At 49.3% G+C, this 22337-nt stretch overlaps 1 protein-coding gene across 1 annotated transcript; it reads left to right on the forward strand.

Moving 5' to 3' along the window:
• The first annotated feature begins 3683 nt into the window (after positions 1-3683).
• On the forward strand, positions 3684-22065 carry LOC122161462 (ovotransferrin). Its single transcript, XM_042820906.1, has 24 exons — positions 3684-3809; positions 5116-5279; positions 5603-5711; positions 6739-6930; positions 7117-7252; positions 7614-7669; positions 8168-8337; positions 8464-8650; positions 9229-9383; positions 10121-10214; positions 10429-10464; positions 11133-11288; positions 12034-12178; positions 12453-12517; positions 12802-12986; positions 13305-13491; positions 13942-13975; positions 14838-15241; positions 15319-15413; positions 15504-15581; positions 16973-17055; positions 17394-17530; positions 18578-18632; positions 19809-22065. Exons 1-24 carry the CDS (start codon positions 3767-3769, stop codon positions 20023-20025), a joined length of 3183 nt encoding a protein of 1060 aa, XP_042676840.1. The 5' UTR covers positions 3684-3766; the 3' UTR covers positions 20026-22065.
• The last annotated feature ends 272 nt before the right edge of the window (positions 22066-22337 follow it).

A 22337-nucleotide genomic window follows, 5' to 3' on the forward strand; every position in this document is an offset into this window, starting at 1 on the left:
CTGCTCCTCCAGGATGGCCCAGTATCTCCCCACAGGCATATGTTGGTAGTATTTACTGATATTGATAGTCCTTTCTTTCCTGATTATCAATATTTGCTGGTTTGTTCCCACCAATCTTTAGGAAATACCCAGGAAGCAGGCATGAAAAGATCTCCAACAGCTCCATGATTCCAGCAGGAATCAGCCCACCGTGCCTTCCTGTGTTCCTTTCCCAAAGCTCCCAGGACTGCATGGAGCTGCTGGTAACCCTGTTAACCTTTGGGTTAATCAAGCAAACCGGAATCCTTCATTAGAAGGAATGTCACTAATTACATAGCTGAGGAGCTAAGAGAGCACAAATCACTGCTGAGCTCAGCAGTGGGGCTGGGGGATTGCTGGAGGCTTGGTTGAGAGGAGGCAGCTTCTCCACCAGGAAAACCTTTTTCTCGTCAATGCTGGGCATTTGCTGGAAGGAGAGCATGCACAGGGTTAGGGTTAGGGTCATGGGGCTGTGGCACTGTCCTGCAGAGATACTGTGCAAGGTAGGAAGTGTTGAGCTGCTGGTACCTCCTGGTCAGGCCAGCATTAGCACCTAGCCAGAAATGCAAACCTGTACTGGTATGACACGGTAAGCAGCTCTGGGCAAGAGGCTACAGCCTGCGGCTAGGCTTAGTGCTCTGAGCCACAAAGAGCTGCTTAAAGTGGACAGAGGGCTCTTTGTTTGCTGTGTGTGGTTTAGAAATTAAGCAATATTTAGAAGTAAATATTGATTCAAGCAACATCTGCTCCCACTCTCCACTGGCCAGTTTGGCTCATCCCAGGTAGAAAACAGCATATTGCAACACAGCCCAAACCTGACACCAAGCATTTCTCCTAATCAGTGGGGAAATAGGTTCATGGCACGTCCTGAAAATAAACTAACCACACTGGCTCTGGAGCTGGAACACAGACTCAAAAGTGGCCTCTGGGTCCAAAGAAGTGTTGGGAGCATGTTTCTGGAAAGACTGCAGGGTGTTCTTGGGGCATTCGTCAGGCACTGGGAAACCTCAGTCACTGCTGGGCACAGACACACTGGCAGGGCTGGCACTGCTGCTGGAACCCTGTGCTGACTTGGGAGTCAAGCAGTTGCCTGCTGAGTGCCAGGCTGTGTCATCTGTCCCCCCTGGGCTACCAGCAGGGAGCAGGGAGGGAGAACTGGAAAATGGGAAGGGAAGGGAAGGGAAGGGAAGGGAAGGGAAGGGAAGGGAAGGGAAGGGAAGGGAAGGGAAGGGAAGGGAAGGGAAGGGAAGGGAAGGACTGTGGAGATGTGGCACTGAGGGATGTGGTCAGTGGGCATGCTGGGGATGAGTTGGTGATTGGGCTTGGGGACCTTAGAGGTCTTTTCCAATCTTAATGATCCTATTCTATTCTAAAAATGCATTCCCATCAAGCTGCCCTCCTGGCCTTTACCTGCTGTGACATGACCTGTGGACAGCACAGGATGGAACTGGAGCCCAGCTGCTGGATCTGACCACGTTGGTACCTTTGTCATGGGCAGGTTCCAGCCATGGCTGAGACACAAACTACATATTCCCATCTCCAGAGGGAAACAAGCCAAGCGCTACAGATAAACCTGAAGCACTGGCGTATGCTGCTCTTTGCCCTCAGCCAATCTCACCATGCCAGCTCCAGCTTCATCCCAGCCCAATCACAGCAAGCATTCTTCCTCAGGACACGGCCAAAACTCCAATCGGGTTTCAACCACAAACTACAGCATATCCATACGGAGTCAGGGGATGAATTCTTTCCACGTGGAGATGTAGAAATAAGTGATTCTATTTTGCCATCGTTGTTACCTAGCTTGGGTCCAAGCCCAGTTCTCCTGGAGGTGACATGTGTTTGTGTATTGCCAGTGGCCTGCAGTTGGCCAGAGGGTGTGTTCATTGGTATTTCTTCATCCTTCGTGTAATTTTTAGCAGCATCTTCTTTCTGAAAACAGAACCATCAGGATGTGCAGTGTTGCAACAAAATGGATTTGTGATGGGCAATAATATCCCAGCATGTTTCATGAAGACATCCTGGAGAAGACCTGATACTTCCTGAATAACAAGGCTGGAGTCCAAGAAGCACTGCCTTACCTCTCCTGATCAAGCAGCTCCTGCTTGCATGCGGCTCAGCACTGACCCCTTACCTTGGAAGACAAGAATTTTCATCAATAATAAGAATCAGTTCTGCTGTTTAATCTCAGTTTATTAGACCTCATATGAGACATGGGAAGAGCCCTCCTTTGGCACAAAACTGTGCAAGCTGGCAGTGAGTAATGCATGTAAGTAGAATGTTGAATCGTGTGCCTATATTTATGTGAGAGAGTGGACTTCAGACAGGGCAGCAGAAGGGAAGGCATTTGGCTCTTTGCATTCTTTGGTGGAAAGTGCTCCTTGAAAAGGATGCCTTGGAGACATCTGGGTCCCTTAGGGAAGATCCCAAAAGACTGGGAGGTGCCCCGTGGGTTCCCTAACCATGAACTTAAAGCAAAACAGTACAGGCTTTCCCAGCAACTTCTCCTCTGTTGTTTGAAGCGCTCCTTTATGTTTTCTGAGCTTTCCCCTGTGTTGTAACCACTCGGTTTGTGGAATCGAGATCTCCAGCTCAATGGAATAAATAAGGATGGGAGATTCCAGTTTTTAAAAGGGAGGAAGGCTGTTTAAGAGTGGCACTGCCTCGCTGTGGGGACAAATCATTTCCCCTCCTGCTTGTGCTGTGTTCAGAGGAGCTCTGGACATGAGAAACATTGCTCTTCTGGGAAAGAAGGAGATGAAAGGATGCGAAATAGGAACCAGCCACACTGAGGGAACTGCTAAAGATGCTGCTGCCCCAGTGCACCTCCAGCAGCCACAGTGGCATGTCTGGCACGATCACAGTGTGTGATGGATGGTCATTGACAAAGGTCTACCAGAGGCCCCCTTCCCAGGGATGTGGACATGGAACCATGCCATGACCAACACTGGGACTGGCTGCCCCAAAGCCACCTGCCCTGCTCCAATGCGGAGTGGCACCCAGCTCTGTGTGCTGGTAGAATCAGATGGAGAGGGTCTGCATGAGAAGAAGGCTCTGAATTCAGCACTTCTTCCAGGTTCGACGACGACTTGAAGAAGATGAGGCGCAATGCTTCCTGCTGGCTGCAGGCTGCCCTTGTGCTGCCTGGCTGCTCTGCTGGCTTCCTCTGCCTGCACAAGTTGCTCTCCAGCCCATCTGCGAGGGACGTTACTGCCTTTGGATCTTGCTGCCATTGCCAAGAGAGTGAAAGGGAAAGAGCAAGCCAAAGGGTGCTGGGCACAGCAGTGAGAGTTACTGGCAAACACGTGAAGCTCAGTGCTGGATTCAGCGGGGACTTTCTGCAATTAGGCTGTGCGAGGCAGGGGGTGGCCAGACAAAGAAAACAGCCCCTCCCGCAGCACGGCAGCCTGCTGGGGAACTTACATGTCACAACTTGGGAATTTTCCATTTGAAGCCCCTTGTAAAAACAAAGAGCACCTTGCCTGCTCCAACTCCTGGCTGCGAAGGGTTTCAGTGCCAAAGAGTGAAAGGCTTCCTAAAAATGGGCTGAGCCAGGAAGGGGGGCAACTTGGGAGCTATTGAGAAACAAGGAAGGACAAACAGTGTTAGGTCATTGCTTCTGCAAACACTGCCAAGGCTGCTCCTCTATAAAAGGGGAAGAAAGAGGCTCCGGAGCCATCACAGACCCAGAGGGGACGGTCTGTGACCAGCACTGCTGCTCCCCCTCCTCAACCCAGCTCCCTGTCCCACCATGAAGCTCATCCTCTGCACCGTGCTGTCCCTGGGGATAGTGGGTAAGTGCCCATGTAAAGCAGTGGCTGTTGGGAATGGAGGGTCTCAGCCTTGCAGGAGGCTCTCCCCTCAGAGCAGCTATTCTGCAGAGCTGCAACGTGTGCCAGACCAGGCAGAAGCACTGAGAACCTGCCAGATGCTTCCGTTGGCAGCTCTGGGTATCCGCACATGAGGATGCTGGGCTGAGCTCTAAGGAAGCAGCTCGGCAGGGAGTGAAAGAAGCATCCATGCATGGGGGGAGAAACCAGCACAGGACCCCCCCTGCCACACCTGCTTGTGAAACCAGGCTCCAGGAGGACCCAGGGCAGCCTCACAAAGCACATTAAGGCAGCTTTGTGCAGCCAAAACATGAAAACCGTAGCTTACAGCCGTGGGAATTAGGGCTTAGAATTCCTCTTTGTGACCACAGTCAGTGTGGGAGGGAGGGAGGTATCTGTGGGAAGAATTCTGCCTCCAAAAGCCAGTATTAGAGTATGTTTCAGAAGTGAAAAGGAAAATGCAGACAGCATGGGTTAACCAGAGGATGAACAAAATGTGCCATCAGGGTTCTAGAGAAGGCAAAGGGTGCATCCAGGGGCTCAGTCAGGTAGGTGCACAGCTAAAGGGAAGCGTGAAGCACAGGCTGCCCATAGTGGTATGAGACCTGCTGTGTATTTTATTTGTACTTTACTTGCACTTTATCTGCAAGATTCCTGTGTTTCTAGTGCCTAGACTGCTGAAGAGGGTGAAAGTCTGTGCTCTGATGCAGTCTCTCAGAGCAGTGATTACTGCTTGGGGGGACTCTTACAAGAAGAGTTTGGGTGAAGGGGACACAGTACTGCTGTCATTGGGTGTGCTGGTGGAGATGGGAAGTGCAGAAGTGTATGCATCCCATCACCTGCCAGGGTAATGTGCATGGCAATGTGGTGAATGCAGTCTGCCCAGACCAGAGCTGCTGTCCCTCTGGAGCTATCTGCAAAGAGACTGCTTCAGTGGGACTGCATTTTCTTTCTGCTTTTGCAATGTGCTTTGAGTTTGATTTCTGCTGGAGCGTGTGGATTTGTTCTCCTGCTCCTGTGGGTGCTGCTGAGAGCTTAGGCTGCTGGGACTGCAGTGCTGTGTCACCCAGGGGCAAGGGGGTCCCAAAAGGAGACCTTTGGAGGGGGGGTCCTTTGGAGGTATGCAGGGGAGGTTCTGCTGTTCACCCAGGGCCATGACTGCGAGGAGACAAAGATACTGTTTGTCTTCCCCTGGTGCCTTTCTCCCTCTCTGAGACTATTTGTTTTCTGTTTCCTTCTTTTTGTTTGATTGTTCTGGTTCTCCCCACAGCTGTGTGTTTCGCTGCTCCCCCCAAGACAGCCATCAGATGGTGCACCATATCCTCTCTAGAAGAGAAGAAATGCAACAACCTCAAGGACCTCACGCAACAAGAGAGGATTACATTGACCTGTGTGCAGAAAGCAACGTACCTGGACTGCATAAAAGCCATTGCGGTGAGTGGGCTGCCAAAGCCTGAGCTGGGCCTTGGGGGCTTTCAGCATCCCTTGGAGAAGGGGCTTCCCTCCAATCACCACCTGCTGTAGGGAAGGGCGCATCCATGGGGGTCATAGAATCACAGTGTCACTAAGATTGGAAAAGACCTCAAAGGTCATCGTGTCCAACCCCAGCCCACCCCATAATGCCCACTGACCACGTCCCTCACTGCTACATCTCCAGGGATGGTAACTCCAACCCAGGTAGCCTGTTCCAATACCTCACTGCTTTGTCTAAGAAATTTTTCCTAATATCCAACTGACTGAACTCTCTTGATGTTTAGAATAACGAGGCAGATGCCATTAGCTTGGATGGCGGTCAAGTGTTTGAGGCAGGCCTTGCCCCATACAAACTGAAGCCCATTGCTGCTGAGGTTTACGAACAAACTGAAGGTAGGTTTTCCCATGGCGTTTTTAAGTTGAATGGTGGTAGCAGAAATGCACAGCAAGAATGTAGAGAGGCATAATAGAGTTCTGCCACTGATACAAGTTAGCTCTGTTTCTCCATTCCTCCCCTTTCTCTGATTCTTTTCTCTCCCCATTCCTCTGATGTTTCTCCTGGGAGCCAGATGGACACTATTTCTCCATTTCTGCCCTTACTACCTTGAGCAATGCCACATATCTAGGGCCCCCAGTCCCTTTTGACCTCTGTTCTGGAGATCAGCCTGTTTGTACACAATGTTTGGGATCAAAGCAATGCGACCGAGTCCTTTCTGACCATTCCTAAAGCTCAGCCACTTTATTAATGTGTAACGTGACAGAGTCGGTGTCATGTTAAAGGCTAAATATGAAACTTTAGAATCACAGAATCATAATCAGAGAATCATAGAATGGCCTGGGTTGAAAAGGAGCACAATGCTTATCCAGTTCCAACCCCCTGCTGTGTGCAGGGTCACCAACCAGCAGCCCAGGCTGCCCAGAGCCACATCCAGCCTGGCCTTGAATGCCTGCAGGGATGGGGCATCCACAGCCTCCTTGGGCAACCTGTGCCAGTGCCTCACCACCCTCTGTGTGAAAAACTTCCTCCTAATGTCCAACCTAAACCTCCCCTGTCTCAGTTTAACACCATTCCACTTTGTCCTGTCACTGTAAGGCTTGCATGCTTGTTTTAGTGGGCAGCACTGTTTGAGGCAAGACCTACCAAAGAGTTGCCAAAAGAACTGTTGAGGTCTCACAGTCTAATGTCTGTGCAGTGACATGGCATATTTTGCATGGAATAGCATTTTCAGGTCACTATTTATTACATGTTGCAACATGCAGCGCGGGTTGCATATTGACATTGCAGCTGGGAATATGGGCAGACCACGAGCACTACTTGGAAGTGCAGCTCTTCATTCTGTAAACCCAGAGCTTTGCCAGGACTCGAAATGTTCTACATTCTTGCTTTTTCATCGTTTTCTCATTTCTTCCTCCACTGCAGGCTCCACAACCAGCTACTACGCTGTGGCTGTTGTGAAAAAGGGAACCGAATTCACCGTGAATGACTTGCAGGGCAAGACCTCCTGCCACACAGGGCTGGGCAGGTCTGCAGGCTGGAACATCCCCATCGGGACGCTCATCCGCCGTGGGGCCATTGAGTGGGAAGGCATAGACTCAGGCTCAGTGGAGCAAGGTAAAGCGAGAGAAATGGGCTGATGTTACTTAGGGGGGTGGTAAGCTGGAAGCAGTGTTGCTGGATCTTCTGCAGAAGTTCAGAGGCAGCTCGCACAGCAGACAAGCCATTTCCTGGGTGTCTTCCCCTCCCAGGTCATTGTGGATGTGAGTTTTAAGATGATTATTGTGTGTTTCTCATCCACAGCGGTGGCCAAGTTTTTCTCTGCCAGCTGCGTGCCTGGTGCCACCACCGAGCAAAAACTGTGCCGACAGTGCAAAGGGGACCCCAAAACCAAGTGTGCCCGCAATGCACCTTATTCTGGATATTCTGGAGCTTTCCAGTGAGTGGACTTTTTTTCCATTATGACAGGCAATGCTGTGTTGTAACCAGGGGCTGAAAGCAGCTGGGACTGCTGTAATTAGCAGTCCAATTAGTAATTACTGGCAGGCATTAAGATGAGAGTGGGAGCTCAGCAGTTCTGTTTTGCACAGACAGGAGTATGCAGCACTAGCACTGTGCTAAGCCTAACTGCGTTTCTTGAGGAATACTTCTCTGCCAGCATAACTTTTTTTGGGAAGACTGCTTACTGCTCTATGATTGCAGCTCTAGCCGAAGCAATTTGCTAAAACAGGAGCTAGGAAGCCACAATGTCTGTTCGTTGTTGGTTTTTTTAACATCTCTTCTGCTTCCTCCACCCACAGTTGTCTGAAAGATGGAAAAGGAGACGTGGCTTTTGTGAAGCACACAACTGTTGAAGGTGGGCCTGTGAATCACTGGCTTCTCTTCTTTCCTGTCTGACCTCTTGCTGCCCCTCCATCCTGGCATTAGTCTGCATTGTGCAAACCTTAGTTTGTCCAAAACCTCCAGTCTGTTCATCTTTGACCCACTGGATGTGTTACTGAACGAACTCATCCTAGTTACTAAAAAACACGATTGAGGTGGGGTCCATTTCTTCTTTGGGATTCTTTGCAGAAGGAAAACCTGCTGTATTTAAATTCAGAAGTTACAATTGGTGCCACATTATAGAGATAGCTATAGCATTGCCACAGCAAATGCTCTGGGCTCCGTCAGTCTGGAGAAGTCTGTGCAGTCTCCATACTTGGAGACTTATTGCTGTTGCAAAGAGCAGTGTGCAGCTTGTCTCCTGCCTTCAGCAAGAATCAGTTCATTACAATGCTGCCCCAGGCTGGACTTTTGTGTGTGTATTTGTGTATTTTGGTGGAGATGCAAGTCGTTGGTTCTCCTCTCCCTCCAGAAAATGCCCCAGATCAGAAGGATGAGTACGAGCTGCTGTGCTTGGATGGCAGCCGGCAGCCTGTGGACAATTACAAGACCTGTAATTGGGCCAGAGTGGCTGCTCATGCCGTTGTAGCTCGGGATGACAGCAAGGCTGAAGATATCTGGAGCTTCCTCTCAAAAGCACAGGTATCCTCCAGCTCAGCTATCCTTCCCCTGCCTCCCCCTCCTCTGCCCTGTGTGGTTTTGCTTGCTCTTTCCCACTTTCCAACTTCTCTGGAATGCTACTGGCTCATTCTTTTTCTCCCCTGTCAGACTGACTTTGGCGTGGACACCAAGAGTAACTTCCACCTCTTTGGGCCACCTGGAAAGAAGGACCCAGTCTTCAAAGACTTGCTTTTCAAAGACTCTGCCATAATGCTGAAGCGCGTCCCCTCGCTGATGGATTCTCAGCTCTACCTGGGCTTTGAGTACTACAGTGCCATCCAGAGCATGAGGAAAGGTGGGAATGGCCTTTTTTGAGTCTGGAGAGTATTCTGCATCAAGTATTTCCTGTGAAAGGTATTGGCTTGTGTGGGTGGAAGGGAATTGGTACGCTCAGAACTGCTGCTCAGAATAGCTGTTTCTGGTACATAAGAATACAGTATCAGAAGGAACATCCCAAGACATCAAGCCCAGAATTGACCATATGAGAGCAGCAGGGCGCTTTGCTTCCATCTGGACTCACCACACATTTCCAAGCTGGTTTTCTGAGTCAAAGGTCCTGCAAAGGACCTCCAAAAGCCACTTAAAATTCATAGTTTGGCAGAGATCGCTGGTGTAAGATCAGCCACTTTGGTGTTTGTGGAAGGAGATGCATGGACTTCACGTAGCATCAGAAGAGATTATTCAAGTACTGCCTCACAGAAATGTAGGTTGTGCTTCTCCATCTCTGCTCCTCATCTTGAGACTCTTAGGTCAGGTCTTCTCATTCATGTGCACAAAGGATTTCATAGCGGAGCCCTTCTCAACCCCAAGCCCATGTGATCTGTGATTCCACAGAGCTCTGGACTAATTATTTCTTCCTTATTGACCTGATAGATCAGCTGACTCCCAGCCCCAGAGAAAACAGGATCCAGTGGTGTGCAGTAGGCAAGGATGAGAAGAGCAAGTGTGACCGCTGGAGTGTGGTGAGCAACGGGGACGTGGAGTGCACCGTGGTAGACGAGACAAAGGACTGCATCATTAAGATCATGGTATGGCTTTTTTCCCTTCCTTCAGCCTGGGTTCCTTTCAGATGGAGAGTGGCATTGCCTTTTTCAGCCTGGGAATAGATGTGGGGCAGGAGTCTGCAAATGTAGGGGACTCTGTGAGAAATACCAGCAGGCAGAAACCAACCTCATCATGGGGAAAGGGCTCGATAAACTTTTCAGGGATTTACATTTCTGAAGGTGTTCTTTTTTGGTTTCTCCCCATTAAAAAGTAATTTTCTGGTGAGAAGCAGCATTTTACTTGGAAAAGGAAGATAACTATGCTAAAATATAAAAAGAAGAAAGCGAGAAAGAGATATTAAGTTCACATAAAAACAAAATGGTTGTATTGGCCAAGGTTTTTTAAAAGAATAATTAGTTGAGAAAGATTATTTAGACTGACTTGCTTGGATCAGTTGTGCCTTGACTGAAGAACAAATAGGGCTGCAGGATCCCAAGAGGGAAATCTCCTGCAGTTAGTATGTCCCCTTCCCAGTTGATGCTGCCCAGTAGGGCTCTAATGCCTTGTCTCTGCCAAGTGCAGATATGGTCTGATGGGTTGGGCCTGACAAGTCTCCAAAGTTTTCCCTGTTGTCACATCAGACAGGACTCATTTGTCTGTATGCAAAGAATGGCTTCTCAAATCCCTTGCCCCCAGCTTGTCGTCCTCCCACCACGTGCTGCTTTTATGATCCAGTTTGGGGAAATAGTGTCATTTCATCACTGTGCAATTTTTGCTGCAGAAAGGTGAAGCAGATGCTGTTGCCCTTGATGGAGGTCTGGTCTACACGGCTGGTGTCTGTGGCCTGGTGCCAGTGATGTCAGAACGTTATGATGGTGAGTGCAGCCCCACAGAGGGGACAGGGCTGATGCAAAAGCACTGCTTTCATTCTGAAATCCAGAAAGCCGCCTTGGTGATGTATCCCAGCTGCTCTTTGTTCTGTTGATGCACTTGATACTGCCTTAAAAGCCAGCTGAGCAATCAGTGAGCTTGATTCAGTCTGGGATTTTATGTTTCTTTTGTCTAATATCATCTTTTTCCTTCTCGCAGATGGAAGCCAGTGTGGCAGAGCAGAAGCACAACCAGGTAATTAGTCCCAGCAGAGGAGCAGGAAATAGTCCTTTTGGATAGAAGTAGAAAAATACATCTGCAGTCATGGGTTGAGAATACATGGCCAAGACTCTACGTAGAGTCTTGTGAGAACCACTGTGTGCAGTGTTGATGTTAAAAATCTGGGTGGCAGATTTAACACACGCATGGAAATTCTGGGCCTGCTGATCGAAGCAAAGCATCCAGTAGCTGCAGAGATTTGTGTGGAGTTGTGGCTCTCTGGAGCACGGGCACACCATGACTTAGCCATGAGCTGCAAAAGGGAAAGGGGGTCTGAAGCCTTAGGGAATTGCTTTTTATAGAAATAAAAGCCAACAAGAGGGAAGATTTCATCCTTTGCTAAAGGGCGGATGTGAATTGGAGAGACATGCATTATATATATCTTGCTACAGCCTTCTTGCAGAGCCATGTGCCAGAGTTTTAGTGGGGGAAAAGTGACAGGGATAATGATTTCCCAGGAGTGCTGTGGGAGTAGATGTATCACATCTGCAAACCATTCTCTTGTTGCTACATGGCTAGTCCTTAATAAGCACAAAATATTTCTGCTATGCTGCACATAGATGCCCTCTGCCGACGCTCTGCTAAGAGAGAGCAGTGGGACTCTGGGGTCAGGCCTTAATTCTCCTCCATCTTTCTCCCAAAAGCATCATATTTCGCTGTGGCTGTCGTGAAGAAAGGCAGCGATGTCAACTGGAACAATCTGAAGGGCAAGAAGTCGTGCCACACCGCTGTGGGGAGGACTGCTGGCTGGAACATCCCCATGGGCTTGATTCACAACAGGACAGGGAGCTGCAATTTTGGTGAGTCGGGGTCATGCATCTGCTTGTCTGAGATGGAAATCCACGAGGAAAAGTGTTTTGCCATGCATCCTCTGATTTTCAAAGCTTCTCATGCCTCGAAGACTCACTTGGAGATGGAAAATGAAATGAGTCTGTTACTTAAGACTTCAGTGAGCAAAGTTTCAGGCTGTTGGTGACTGCTTGCAAGCAGGATGCAGTGCATCAGCTGCTTTGGGGGGGCTTTGCTTTCTTTTCACATCTCTCCCCTTCCTCTTTTGGCAGCCCAAAAAGCATTCCCCAAGTAGGAGGACAGGCTGCTCCTTGTGCAAAGCACAGGATGGGAGTGAAGGATGGATTTATGAGTCCCTCAGGGGCTGGGCGTAGGGAACAGAGGCAGATTTCAGTTCAAGAATCTTCAAGGGTCTGATATGACTCCCTTAAGAACAGTGGGTGAAAAGTCTGCAGCTCAACTTCTACGTCCAACTTCCGATCAGTGAGAATTACAGTCCAACAAAAATAATGTTAAATTATGAACCAAGGAAAAATAAACATATAATTATTAATGGGAAACGTAACCTCAGGGACCTACTGGTGTTAGTAAGCTTTACACAGCCTCTCCAACCTCCTTTCTGCTTTCTCTATGGTTCCCTTTTTCCCCTGAGCTCTCAGATTCCTGCCAAACATAGCGCGGCCCAGAACGTGCTGCAAAAAGAAACCCCAATTTTTCAGAGTAGAGAAAGTGAATTTCTCATATTCCTGCCCTCAGATGAATACTTCAGCGAGGGCTGTGCTCCTGGATCTCCTCCTGACTCTCGCCTCTGCCAACTGTGCCAGGGCTCTGGGGAAATCCCACCAGAGAAGTGCGTCGCTAGCAGCCACGAGAAATACTATGGATATACTGGAGCTTTACGGTAGGTGAGGGTGATGCTCAGGTAGTGCTCAGCCCCCTAAAAAGAGAAGGGGCCAGAAGGGTCAGCTGTGGTTCTGTCTCCTGGTTCCGTTCTGTCTGTACCGACACAGTTACAGCTCAAGTCTGGGTAATTCGGATTGGGCATGAATTTAGAAAGGCAATTAATCTCGTTTCGGTTGCATCTAATAGCGGAGAGATGCTGCAGGGGTGGAGTCACTTTGATGCAAGCTTGCATGGCTACTGAAATGTGCACCTCCTCTCTCTGTACTCCACAGGTGTCTGGTTGAGAGGGGTGATGTGGCCTTTATCAAGCATTCCATTGTGGAGGAAAACACTGGCGGTACGTGGTTGTCCTATTGCATGGGGCTTGGTGGGCTGCCTGCCCCATCTGCGTTCTTTCTGTTCCCAAAGCATTCATTTTGGATATACATTTATTCCAGTGGCCTATTAACCACAGCCCCCTGCCCATTGACTGTTCCTGAGTTTTACTTGCATCCCTTTCAGTACACACAGGGTATCCAAGGGTCAGTGCACACCAGTGCGGGGACAAACACTTTGCTGGTTGCTGTCAGTGTGCTTCTGCTACACAAGATCTCTGAACCTCCAAATCAATTCCCTTCATAGGCAAAAACAAAGCTGAGTGGGCCAAGGATCTGCAGATGGACGACTTTGAGTTGCTGTGCACTGATGGGAGACGGGCAAATGTTATGGATTACAGGGAGTGCAACCTGGCTGAAGTTCCGACCCACGCTGTGGTCGTGCGCCCAGAGAAAGCAAAGAAAATCAGTGAGCTGCTGGAGAGACAGGAGGTTGGTGGTCCTGACAGCGGAAGGAATGTTCTGGGGTGGTTTTTACATCGTGTGTTGATATTTTTAGAGCAGTGATGCTCTGCATTTCACGTCAGCAAAATGTGGAAGATTTTGACTTGCCGATACAGGGTCAGAGCCTCATCCCTTAAGCTTCCCCTTCCTCCATCCCTCCTGAACCCCCCCCTTCAGGCAGGTAGAACGGCTCCCCATGACAGTGGTCATCATGCTGAAGAACTGCTACTGAGAGGCTTGTACAAGCCGAATCTTGCTTTGTTTCTACTTTTTACATACGCTTACCTCTTTGTGACTTTATTTCAGGAACGGTTTGGAGTGAATGGAAGTGAGAAAAGCAAGTTCATGATGTTTGAGTCTCAAACCAAAGATCTTCTGTTTAAAGACTTAACCAAGTGCCTGATGAAACTCCGCCCAGGAGTGACATACAAGGAGTTCCTCGGAGATAAATACTATGAAGGGATTTCCAGCCTCAATACCTGCAACCCGTCAGGTAAATGTAACAGCCTCAAAAAAATGTCACTCAATTGCAGTGCTTAGTTTCAGAGATATGAACAGTTAACTCCTGTTGCTGCCCATTTAATTTCTTAATAGAAAAAAAGAGGATAACACATGAAGCTGTCTTTATACTTTTCTCAGAGTTTCTTGAGCTAACTGAAGCCAGGTTGGAAATGTGTTACTCTGGCATGAACGAGAATGAAAGATTTTTCTTGCCTTTAGAAAACAGGCAATCTGAGAAGTAGTATAACAGCCCACTGTGTCCTGTTAGCGTGCACTCAGTGTCATCTGTGGTTAAGGCCCACGTCTTAGGTGGGATGCTGGACATGTTTCCCATGCTGTGACAATGTTGGCATGGTTGGGTGCGTGCTGGTGGGACAGGAGTGTGTTGTGTTTTCTGTTTCAGTGCAAGGTCTGAACTTCTCCCTGTCCTTTTCCTTTTCAGATCTCCTCCAGGTGTGCACCTTCCTTCAGAACAAGTAACGGGAGAGAAGGGCCCTTTTTGAAGGGGGAGGAAACTTCGTGCCATGACTCCTCTCATGTCCTCTGCACGGAACACTGATGTACAGAGGGCCCTCTGCCATTGCTGCTTCCTCTGCCCATCCTCATCACTCTGAATGTGGCTTCTTTGCTACTGCCACAGCAAGAAATAAAATCTCAACATCTACATGGGTTTCCTGAGATTTTTCAAGAGTCATTAAGCACGTTCCTTCCCCAGCACCCCTTGCTGCAGGCCAGTGCCAGGCACCGACTTGGCTACTGCCATTTGAGGTTCCTGCTGCTCATGAGAGAAATCCCGCTCAATATTTTCCAAAGCAAAATGGATTAAATATGTCCTAGATCCTAATTAACAGATGTTTTGTATTACCTGTGCTTTGGTTTCACCTAGATTATCCCCGTGTCTCCCCAGCGGTCAACAGCTGCCCACTGCGGTTGGGATATGGGGAAGAGAGAGGGTGTTTATAAGAGGGCAGCTGAAGGGTGGAAAAGATAAACAACAACAAAAAGCCCACAAAAATATAGTGGAAAGTGTGAATGGAAGTCACTCCACCTCATCTCTCAACTGGCGGGACAGGAATGGCGCAGCAGCAGTTATTTCCACCAAGCAATACTCTCAAAAAGCAGTATGTATAGTTGAGGAGAGTCACAGATTGAACCCACAAGGTTGACTGAGGCCAACCCGCGGCCCCACGCAGCACCACCCAAACCCGATGTCTCACGGCGGTGTCCCAGCACTCCCTGAGCTCTGGCACCAGGGCCGTGCCCGCTGGAGCTGTGCCGTGCCCACCGCCCCGCGCTGCACAACCTCTCCCTGCCCCCAGCCGCCCCTCCCCAACGCAGCCCCACGCCGTTCCCTCAGCGCACAGCTCGGCGCTGCCCATCCGTTCCCCGTGAGGAGCTGCAGCCGCCACGAGGGGAGCTCCGCTCAGGTCCCGTGCTCTGGGCTGAACAAACCAACAAACGCTGGCTGCTTTCGGACAGCCTTCCATCCTTGCCCCTTTTTCTGACGGACTACAACTCCCAGCAGACCACGCGGCGCAGCGTGGGGAGATACCGGAAGTGGCGTGTGAAACCGGAAGTAGTGTGGCGCGGCCGGAAGCCGCGCAGTGGGGACGTGTGCGTGCAGGCGATCATGGCGGGTGCCGTGGAGCCGTACTTGGACTCGCTGCGGCGGGAACTGCAGTCGCCCGGCCCTGCCGCTCTCTCCGTCCTTCTTGCCCTGATCGTCGTCGCCCTCACGCTCCGTGAGTCGCGGCCCGGCCGGGGAAAGGCGGCAGCGGGAAGCGGCGGGGGCTCAGGCGCTTTCTCCTCTCTCCCGCAGTGCTCTGGAGGCTCGCGCAAGGCGCAAGGAGCAGCCGCAGGGCCGTGCTGCTGCTGGGCCTCTGCGACGCGGGAAAGACGCTGCTGTTCGCCCGGGTAAGCGCTCGGTTCGGCCGCGTGCTGCGTTCACGACCCTCAGTGTGCAAACGGTTGGCTTTATTGCTGGTATTGTTTTCCCCTGTGCAGCTGTTGACAGGCAAATATCGAGATACGCAGACCTCCATAACTGACAGCTCTGCCGTTTACAGAGTGAGCAGCGACAAGGTGAGCAGGCAGCCGCAGCGCTGCGCAGTGCTTCAGGTGTTGGATGCCACCGGCGTTCTGTGCTGGGGCTCCCAGTGCTGAGCTGCGCTTATGTCTCTTGTGCTTTGCAGGCTCCCAGCTGGGAAGCAGCCCTTGCTCGGCCCCTGTGGTACAGCTTTCTGTTAGTGCACAAGGAGAGGGTCTGACGTGGAGTAGAAAGTAGGTTTGTGAAGGAAAGAGCCTCCAGCAGAGTTTCATTTGGTCCCCAGGGGGGTTTGGTTACTTTCAGACCCTGGTTTATTTTTGGTTTGTGGCAATCATTTTAGTTTCAGAAGCATTTCTGTTTCTTGCCGGGTGCACACGTGGCAGTGAAGCACAAGGTGGCAGCATGGTGTCTGCTGGTGAATTGTGAAAGTAGAGGATGCTTTTCTGCCTTTTCTCTGGTGATCTTTATTAACAACAGTAATAGCAAGAGATTAAAAACAGTCAGAAGGTCTGCAGTTCTTTTTCAGTGTCTCTGGGACTGAGCAGGCAGGAGATATTTTGAGGGAGAATTGCTGGGATGCTGTGACAGGCTGCTGCTTTTCTGATTGAAAATTTCTGTTGAAACACAAAAGCAGCCCAGAAGACAGGGCCTTACAGAACATTCTCTTCCCCCTGAGTAACAGCAGGTGTTATCCTGGGAATGCTGATGTGGCCCTCAGTGGCTACATCTTGACTAGGAATCTGTGAGAGGCATTTGTTCTCTTTAACATCGCTGTTTGTCTGTCTAGTTGCCTGTAGAAAGGGAAATATTTACTGTTTTCTATTCAGAGAGCATCTTGCAAGGCTGTTCTTGTGTTATTTCCAGCAAAGTTTTGAGTATTTAGGTTGATTTGCAGCTTAAATTCAGATAAATTCACATTCAGAGATTGTGGGGTTATCATTCTGCGTCAGGGATTTGCAGAACAGGAGTCTGTGATTTTGCTGTGCAGAGATACGCTTGCTAACAGAGACAGAGTAAATCTGCTGGTGTAGTGACCAAGGAGCTCACAAAGATCTGCCACTCACATTGTGATGTGGTTGGTAGTCATGGGGAGGAGAAAAGTGGGCTGAGCATGCTCTTTTCTCTGTGACTATGCTCTATTCTGTCAGCTCTGCTGCGTGGTTTGCTGGTGTTGGATGTCCTTGCAAAGTCCTGGCCATGAGTGTTGTTCCTCTGCAATTTCTTTTGCCTGTCAGAATTTTTGGGGGTGGTGGGCAGACTGCATCCTGGGGTGGGTTACACGCTTCTGTCCAGTGTGGGGTTCATTCATGTGCTTCTGCCCTGGCACAAGCTAACTGGAATCTGCTCCCAGACTGGTTTTCTGCAGGGTGTGATTGCCGTTATTCCTGGTGTAAGTGTTGCTAACAGCCCTCTTTTCTGTTCCTAGAGCACTAATGTGACTTTAATCGATCTCCCAGGCCACGAAAGCTTGCGGCTTCAATTCTTGGAGAGGTTCAAGGCTGCAGCCAGGTGAGGTGGTGGTGGGGCCAGGTGGTGTTAGTACCAGGGGTGGGACGCGTGAGGGTGCAGTGAGCCAGGTGGGGGTTCTGCTCTGTGTGCCCAGGGAGTCAGAGCACTGCCGTGTATTGCTGGGGCACAGTGTTCTGATCGCCTACTTCCTAGTAAGGTAGGGGAGGTAAGGTATGGAGGTGATGCACTGGGGAGGCTTGGGACGTGTAGTGTGTCCTTGGGACAGAGAGGAACAGGTTTCCTGCTGGATATCAATACAAGATGTATTTCAGTCCCCACGTGCTAACCTGCTTTTTGTGTTACAGAGGTTCATGTCTTACACGTGTTCTTTTTCTCAGGGCCATCGTGTTTGTGGTTGACAGCGTAGCCTTCCAGAGGGAGGTGAAGGATGTGGCTGAGTTCCTGTACCAGGTCCTGGTTGACAGCACTGTTCTCAAAAATGCACCCGCGCTGCTGATCGCTTGCAATAAACAAGGTACTGGGTGCTGCCCTGAAGGTGGAAGTGGTGATTCGGTCCTCCAGTGATTATTAGGGTTAATGCCCTGTGTGGCAGAAATGCTAAGTCACAGCCTGAAGCGGTGATGGAGCACCTGGTGGAAGGCAGGGCCTTCCTGAGGGGAGCTCAGGAATGCAATGCAATGTAATCCTGATGGAACCAGGATCCACCCCCTCCAGACCTCATTTAGGGTTGGTGTAGTTGGAGGTGAGGGTATTTCATTGGAGAGCCCTGCCTGCCTGGGGCCTTCTGAAGGTAAGCAGCTTTTTTTCTTTGTTTCTGTATCTGCAGCTGCTGCAGTTCATCTTATCTTCACTTGCAGAGGCACGAGACTCTGCTACCCTGCTGTCGTTGCTGTGTTTTCTGTCACGTTATATTGTTACACCACGCATGGTGAATTTCCTAGGGGTCAGGATTTCAGCAAAACGAAGGCAGACAATTAGTTGTGTAGACTCAGGCTGCTCAGCAAGAACTTTTCTAGCAGTGATTGGAAGAATTCTTCGATCAGGGGTCAAACAGCTTTGCAGAAAAGCACCACTTAAAGAGCTAAGGCTCTTTAGACAGGCTTAAGAGCCCAGTCTCTACAGCTTTTCCTGCAGAGATGTGGATCCCTGCAGGATGGTTTGAAACTTTCTGCTAGTGCCATGTTTGCTTTTCTAGCTTTTTCTTGCAGTATCATAGGAATGTCTTGGGACTTTAGAGTTCTAGAAAGCACTGTGCTGAGCTGTGTAATGCCAGGACAGGTGAGCGTGCTGAGCCTTGTTTGAAGTGATTTACTGCCCTGTTTCCAGACCATGAAAAGAAATTAATTCCCTGCCTTAAATCAGGTCCTGGGATTGCTCTTGTTCCTACCAACAGATCTAAAGCTCTTCTGTCCCTTATTCTAGCACAGACACTACTGCTGTTGTCCCATTAAGTCTTATGACAGCATGATATGATCAAGCCTAGCTGTACCTTTAGGAGCAGGAAGCAGATTCTGACACAATACCAAAGAGCTAATTATTTCCTTTTCTGTTTTCTCTCTAGATATCACAATGGCAAAATCTGCAAAACTTATTCAACAGCAACTGGAGAAAGAGCTGTAAGTGTGAGACTGGATCTTGAATCATCCTCTGAGCTTCTGTCTTCTCCTTTCTGTCTCTTCTGCCTGTGTTTAGTGAGTCCTTTGAGCATATCTGTGTTCACTGAATATAAAGAGAAGTCTGTTTTGTTTGTGGAGGTGTAATCAGGGTGAGGGAAGACTGTCACTGCTAAAGCACTAAGATCTAGTAATTGACAAAAAAGATATTGCTTCCTTGAAGCTGTGGTGTGGAGAATCAGTGCCACGTGGTGCCTGCTGCTCTTTGGTGTCCAACGAGTGTTCCTCAGCTGTCTTGTTGCTAGCCTCTTTGGCCAGTGGGTGGCAGCAGGGTGATTTGTACTGTTGCGTTTTCACTGCTGAGTACCCACCTTCCCTTCTGCAAGACAAAGCCCTGGGTAGTTTGTTTGTATCTGTTGTTTGTATCTGTGCCTGATGCAGCTTGACAAAAGCCATCAAACTGCAGTGCCTCACTACCCTTTTCAGGCTGTTGTTTGTCCCCATGCTGCCTCTAGTTTGTACTTTGTGGGAGCAGGGTGTCTGAGTGTGAGCAGTGAAGTTTTGCCTCTGTATAGGTAGCAGGTTGCTGAGATCTGCCACAGGATGAAGGGCAGGAACAACAGCAGTGTTGCAGCCTGGGGTCATTGGTCACGCACTGTTTGCTGGAGCACTGGGGAGGCTGGATCCACCTCTCAGTCTCCAGAAATATTTTGGCACGTTTAGGTGGCTATGGGGTGAAGATCTGCATGATCCCTTATGTCATGGGTGCCTGTTTTCCCAGTTAGCCTGTCAAAAAACAGTGCAGATTTGAGCACTGTGGGCCAAGCATCCTTTTAGCTTTAGGCACCTTCACTTAGACAAGCAGCTCTCACAGTCTGGGTTCATTCCCTGCCAATGGGAAGTGCCTTTGCCTGTTTAGAAGTTCTGTTTCCTTCACCAAACCCATGATCTGTCTTTCTCTCTTGAGCCTCTCTCAGCTGTGCCTTGCAGCAGCTGTTTACAATGAACAAAGTGCCTGTCCCTGCCTGTGCCTCATGGGGCAGAGACATGGGTGTGCTTCTGGGGCCTTCTGTCCCTGGTGTTGCTGATCTGCTGACAGCTAAAACCAAAGCATCTCTGGTTATGATGTAGGCTGTCATTATTTCACAGTTCCTGATCTTCTCTTTTCTCTTTCTGCAGCAACACCTTACGAGTGACCCGCTCTGCAGCCCCTACCAGTCTGGATGCCTCAGGGACTGGGGGCCCTGCTCAGCTGGGGAAGAAGGGCAAGGACTTTGACTTCTCTCAGCTGCCCATGAAGGTGGAGTTTGTGGAGTGCAGCGCTCGTGGCAGCAAGGGAGAGGAGGGAGATGCTGACTTTGAGGGCCTTGAGAAATGGCTGGCCAAGATTGCCTGAACAGAGGAGGGCAGGGTGAGAGGGAGAGACCTGAGGAGGTGGGGGAGTGAAAGAAAATAGATGGTTTGAAGTACTTGGATCTTATCATAGGAGAAACTGAAAGCTGGAAAAGCATTGCGTTGTCTTTCTCTGCTTGGGAGCATGTAACAATTACTGGTGTGATTTCTGCTGTCTCTGTCACAACACCACATTTTTTCCTTCTCTACTTTTTATCCCGTGTTGCTGATCCTGCTGTGGCTTCTGTATTTCCTTGAAATCTTTTGCGTTTTTCATCATCCAGCTGCCAGGCAACTTAGGAAGGAACATGCTGCCAGGTGAACCTGTAGTTTGTCCTTTTCTGCTTTGTTTTAGCATTGCATTGCTGTCGCTTCGTGGAGTGACTGATCACCTCCTGATTTTGACTTCTTTCTGCAGCTTCTTGCTGCTTGGGAGTGCTGCCCTGACAGTGTGCACAGATTCTCTCCACAGTGTAATCACTAGGGTGAATATAAAAAGCTGTTGTCCTCTTGTCTTCTATCTCCTTATTTTTCTAGACTGGTGTAGTCCAGTTTCTGTGTACCTGGAGTAACTTGTTGAATTTCAAAGGCAAGCTGTTTGATCTGCCTTTGTCACTGTGCAGTGCCTGTGGTGCCTGGGTCTTTTGGTTGATTACTTCTGCTGGACAGTTCTTGGGAGTTTTTCTTTCTGTCGGGGCTGTGTCTTGAAAGCTTGTTTCACTCTGTTCCTCTTCCTGTATTTCAGGCTCTTTTCCTGACTTTGTAAGCACACTCCCTGTGAATGACAGTTACAGAATGGTCCTTGCTTGAACCAATGAAAGTGGCATATTTTTGGATTCATGTGTATGTTAGGAGTCAGATTTGTCATGCTTGTTGTGTCTCCTGCCTGTCTCCTCTCCAGTGTCTATGATAAAGAGACCATTTTGTGTTTTTCATCACAGCAGTTGCAGCAAAATGAATAGAGAAAGGTGAGCTGATAGCACATTATCGTGGGCATGATTCTTCCTTATGTGGAAGATGCTCGGTGGAGAAGATCCTGTGATCTTTTCCCTGTTTGTTTGAGGTGATTAAAGCCAAATCTGCTGCTGTGGGTGATCTCATCAGTTAATCTTCAGGGAATGCCTGTTGCTGTAGCTCCTGGAGAGGCTCAGCTGGCTGCTCTGAGACTTGGAGCGGAGTCTGACTCGGTGTGCCTTAGACCTGAACTTTCCAAAGATCCTTTGCTTTCCTGTTTCTTTGCTATAGCTGGGAACATTGGTTATGTGAAGGGAGAACTTGCAGAAGCATCTGTATTGGTCAGGTGGGAGATGAGACCCCATGCTTCAGTTTTTCCTTTCTGAACAGCAACCTTAAGACACTTGTCAGTTGCCCTGCCCAGCAGCATGATGCTCTGGTGGGATGCTGGCTCCACACATCTCTGTGAGGAGGGTTGGTCTCCAGGATTCAGAGCTGGGAATTGCAAGGTCTTACTGCATTGAAGTTTTTCCTCTCGTTTTATTATTTCCTGTTTAGTTCTAGACAAGGAGCAAGCTTATGGCTCCCAATGGACCTTTTCTGTCTTTTGTGGGTTTCTCTCTCATTTAGTGCTTTCTTAATGGCTCATTTGATCTTTTCCTATGTTCTTTTCCTTTCTTTCTGGGCATCCTCTAACTCCTTGTAGTATTGCCAAATGTTAGTACTGATGGGAGGAACAAAAACAGGCTTGAGCAAAGACCTGTGCTCATAGTGGAGCTCTGACGATAACCTGGGAGATGTGCTGTTCCACATAGGAGGGGGGGAGGATTGTACTTAGGGAGTGTGTTACATTTTGGTATTTGCTGCAGCCGATGCATTGCTGAAGTGTGTTTGTTGTGCTTCAGCTCCCTTTGCTGGAGAGTATTGCTGTTTGCTTGAGTGGTAGTTCTGCTTGCTACCTTCTCTGAAAGCAGAGACTGAGCATCGCCATCTGGTGGGATAAAGTAGCATGAGGCCCTGTTTGGTTTTAAGTTATTCTTTTTGAAAAATATTTCTGTAATAAAGCATTTGACAGAATGTTTCTTCTCAACTCTTGGTTTGGTCATTCCTTATTGCCCTCTGTGGTGACTCTGCTTAGCAGTGTTAGGGTCACAGGGCTCATGCTGAGCTACCCTGCATGGCTCCATCCCTCCCCACCCTGTCTTGTTGCAGCTTCCCTTCATCACCCAGGCCCAGTTCAGCCCTCCAGACCCAGCTCTATTCCCCTAACTCAGTTCTATCCCATCATTGTGGCAGGGATGTTCCCCTGTGCCTGCCCATAGGGATAGCTCTGAACAGGGTGGGGGTGACCGACGCACCACA

The sequence above is a fragment of the Centrocercus urophasianus genome, unplaced genomic scaffold (genome assembly GCF_019232065.1).
Source record: "Centrocercus urophasianus isolate 14NV4802_14NV808 unplaced genomic scaffold, USGS_Curo_1.0 seq_19, whole genome shotgun sequence".
In the NCBI taxonomy this organism is placed as follows: Eukaryota; Metazoa; Chordata; class Aves; order Galliformes; family Phasianidae; genus Centrocercus; species Centrocercus urophasianus.

Bases quoted from the DNA above. Each gene is read 5' to 3' on its own strand.
- LOC122161462 (XM_042820906.1), top strand. From the start codon at position 3,767: ATGAAGCTCATCCTCTGCACCGTGCTGTCCCTGGGGATAGTGG. The intron at 6,931-7,116 runs GTAAAGCGAGAG...TCTCATCCACAG, and splicing joins CTCAGGCTCAGTGGAGCAAG to CGGTGGCCAAGTTTTTCTCT. The intron at 7,670-8,167 runs GTGGGCCTGTGA...CTCTCCCTCCAG, and splicing joins GAAGCACACAACTGTTGAAG to AAAATGCCCCAGATCAGAAG.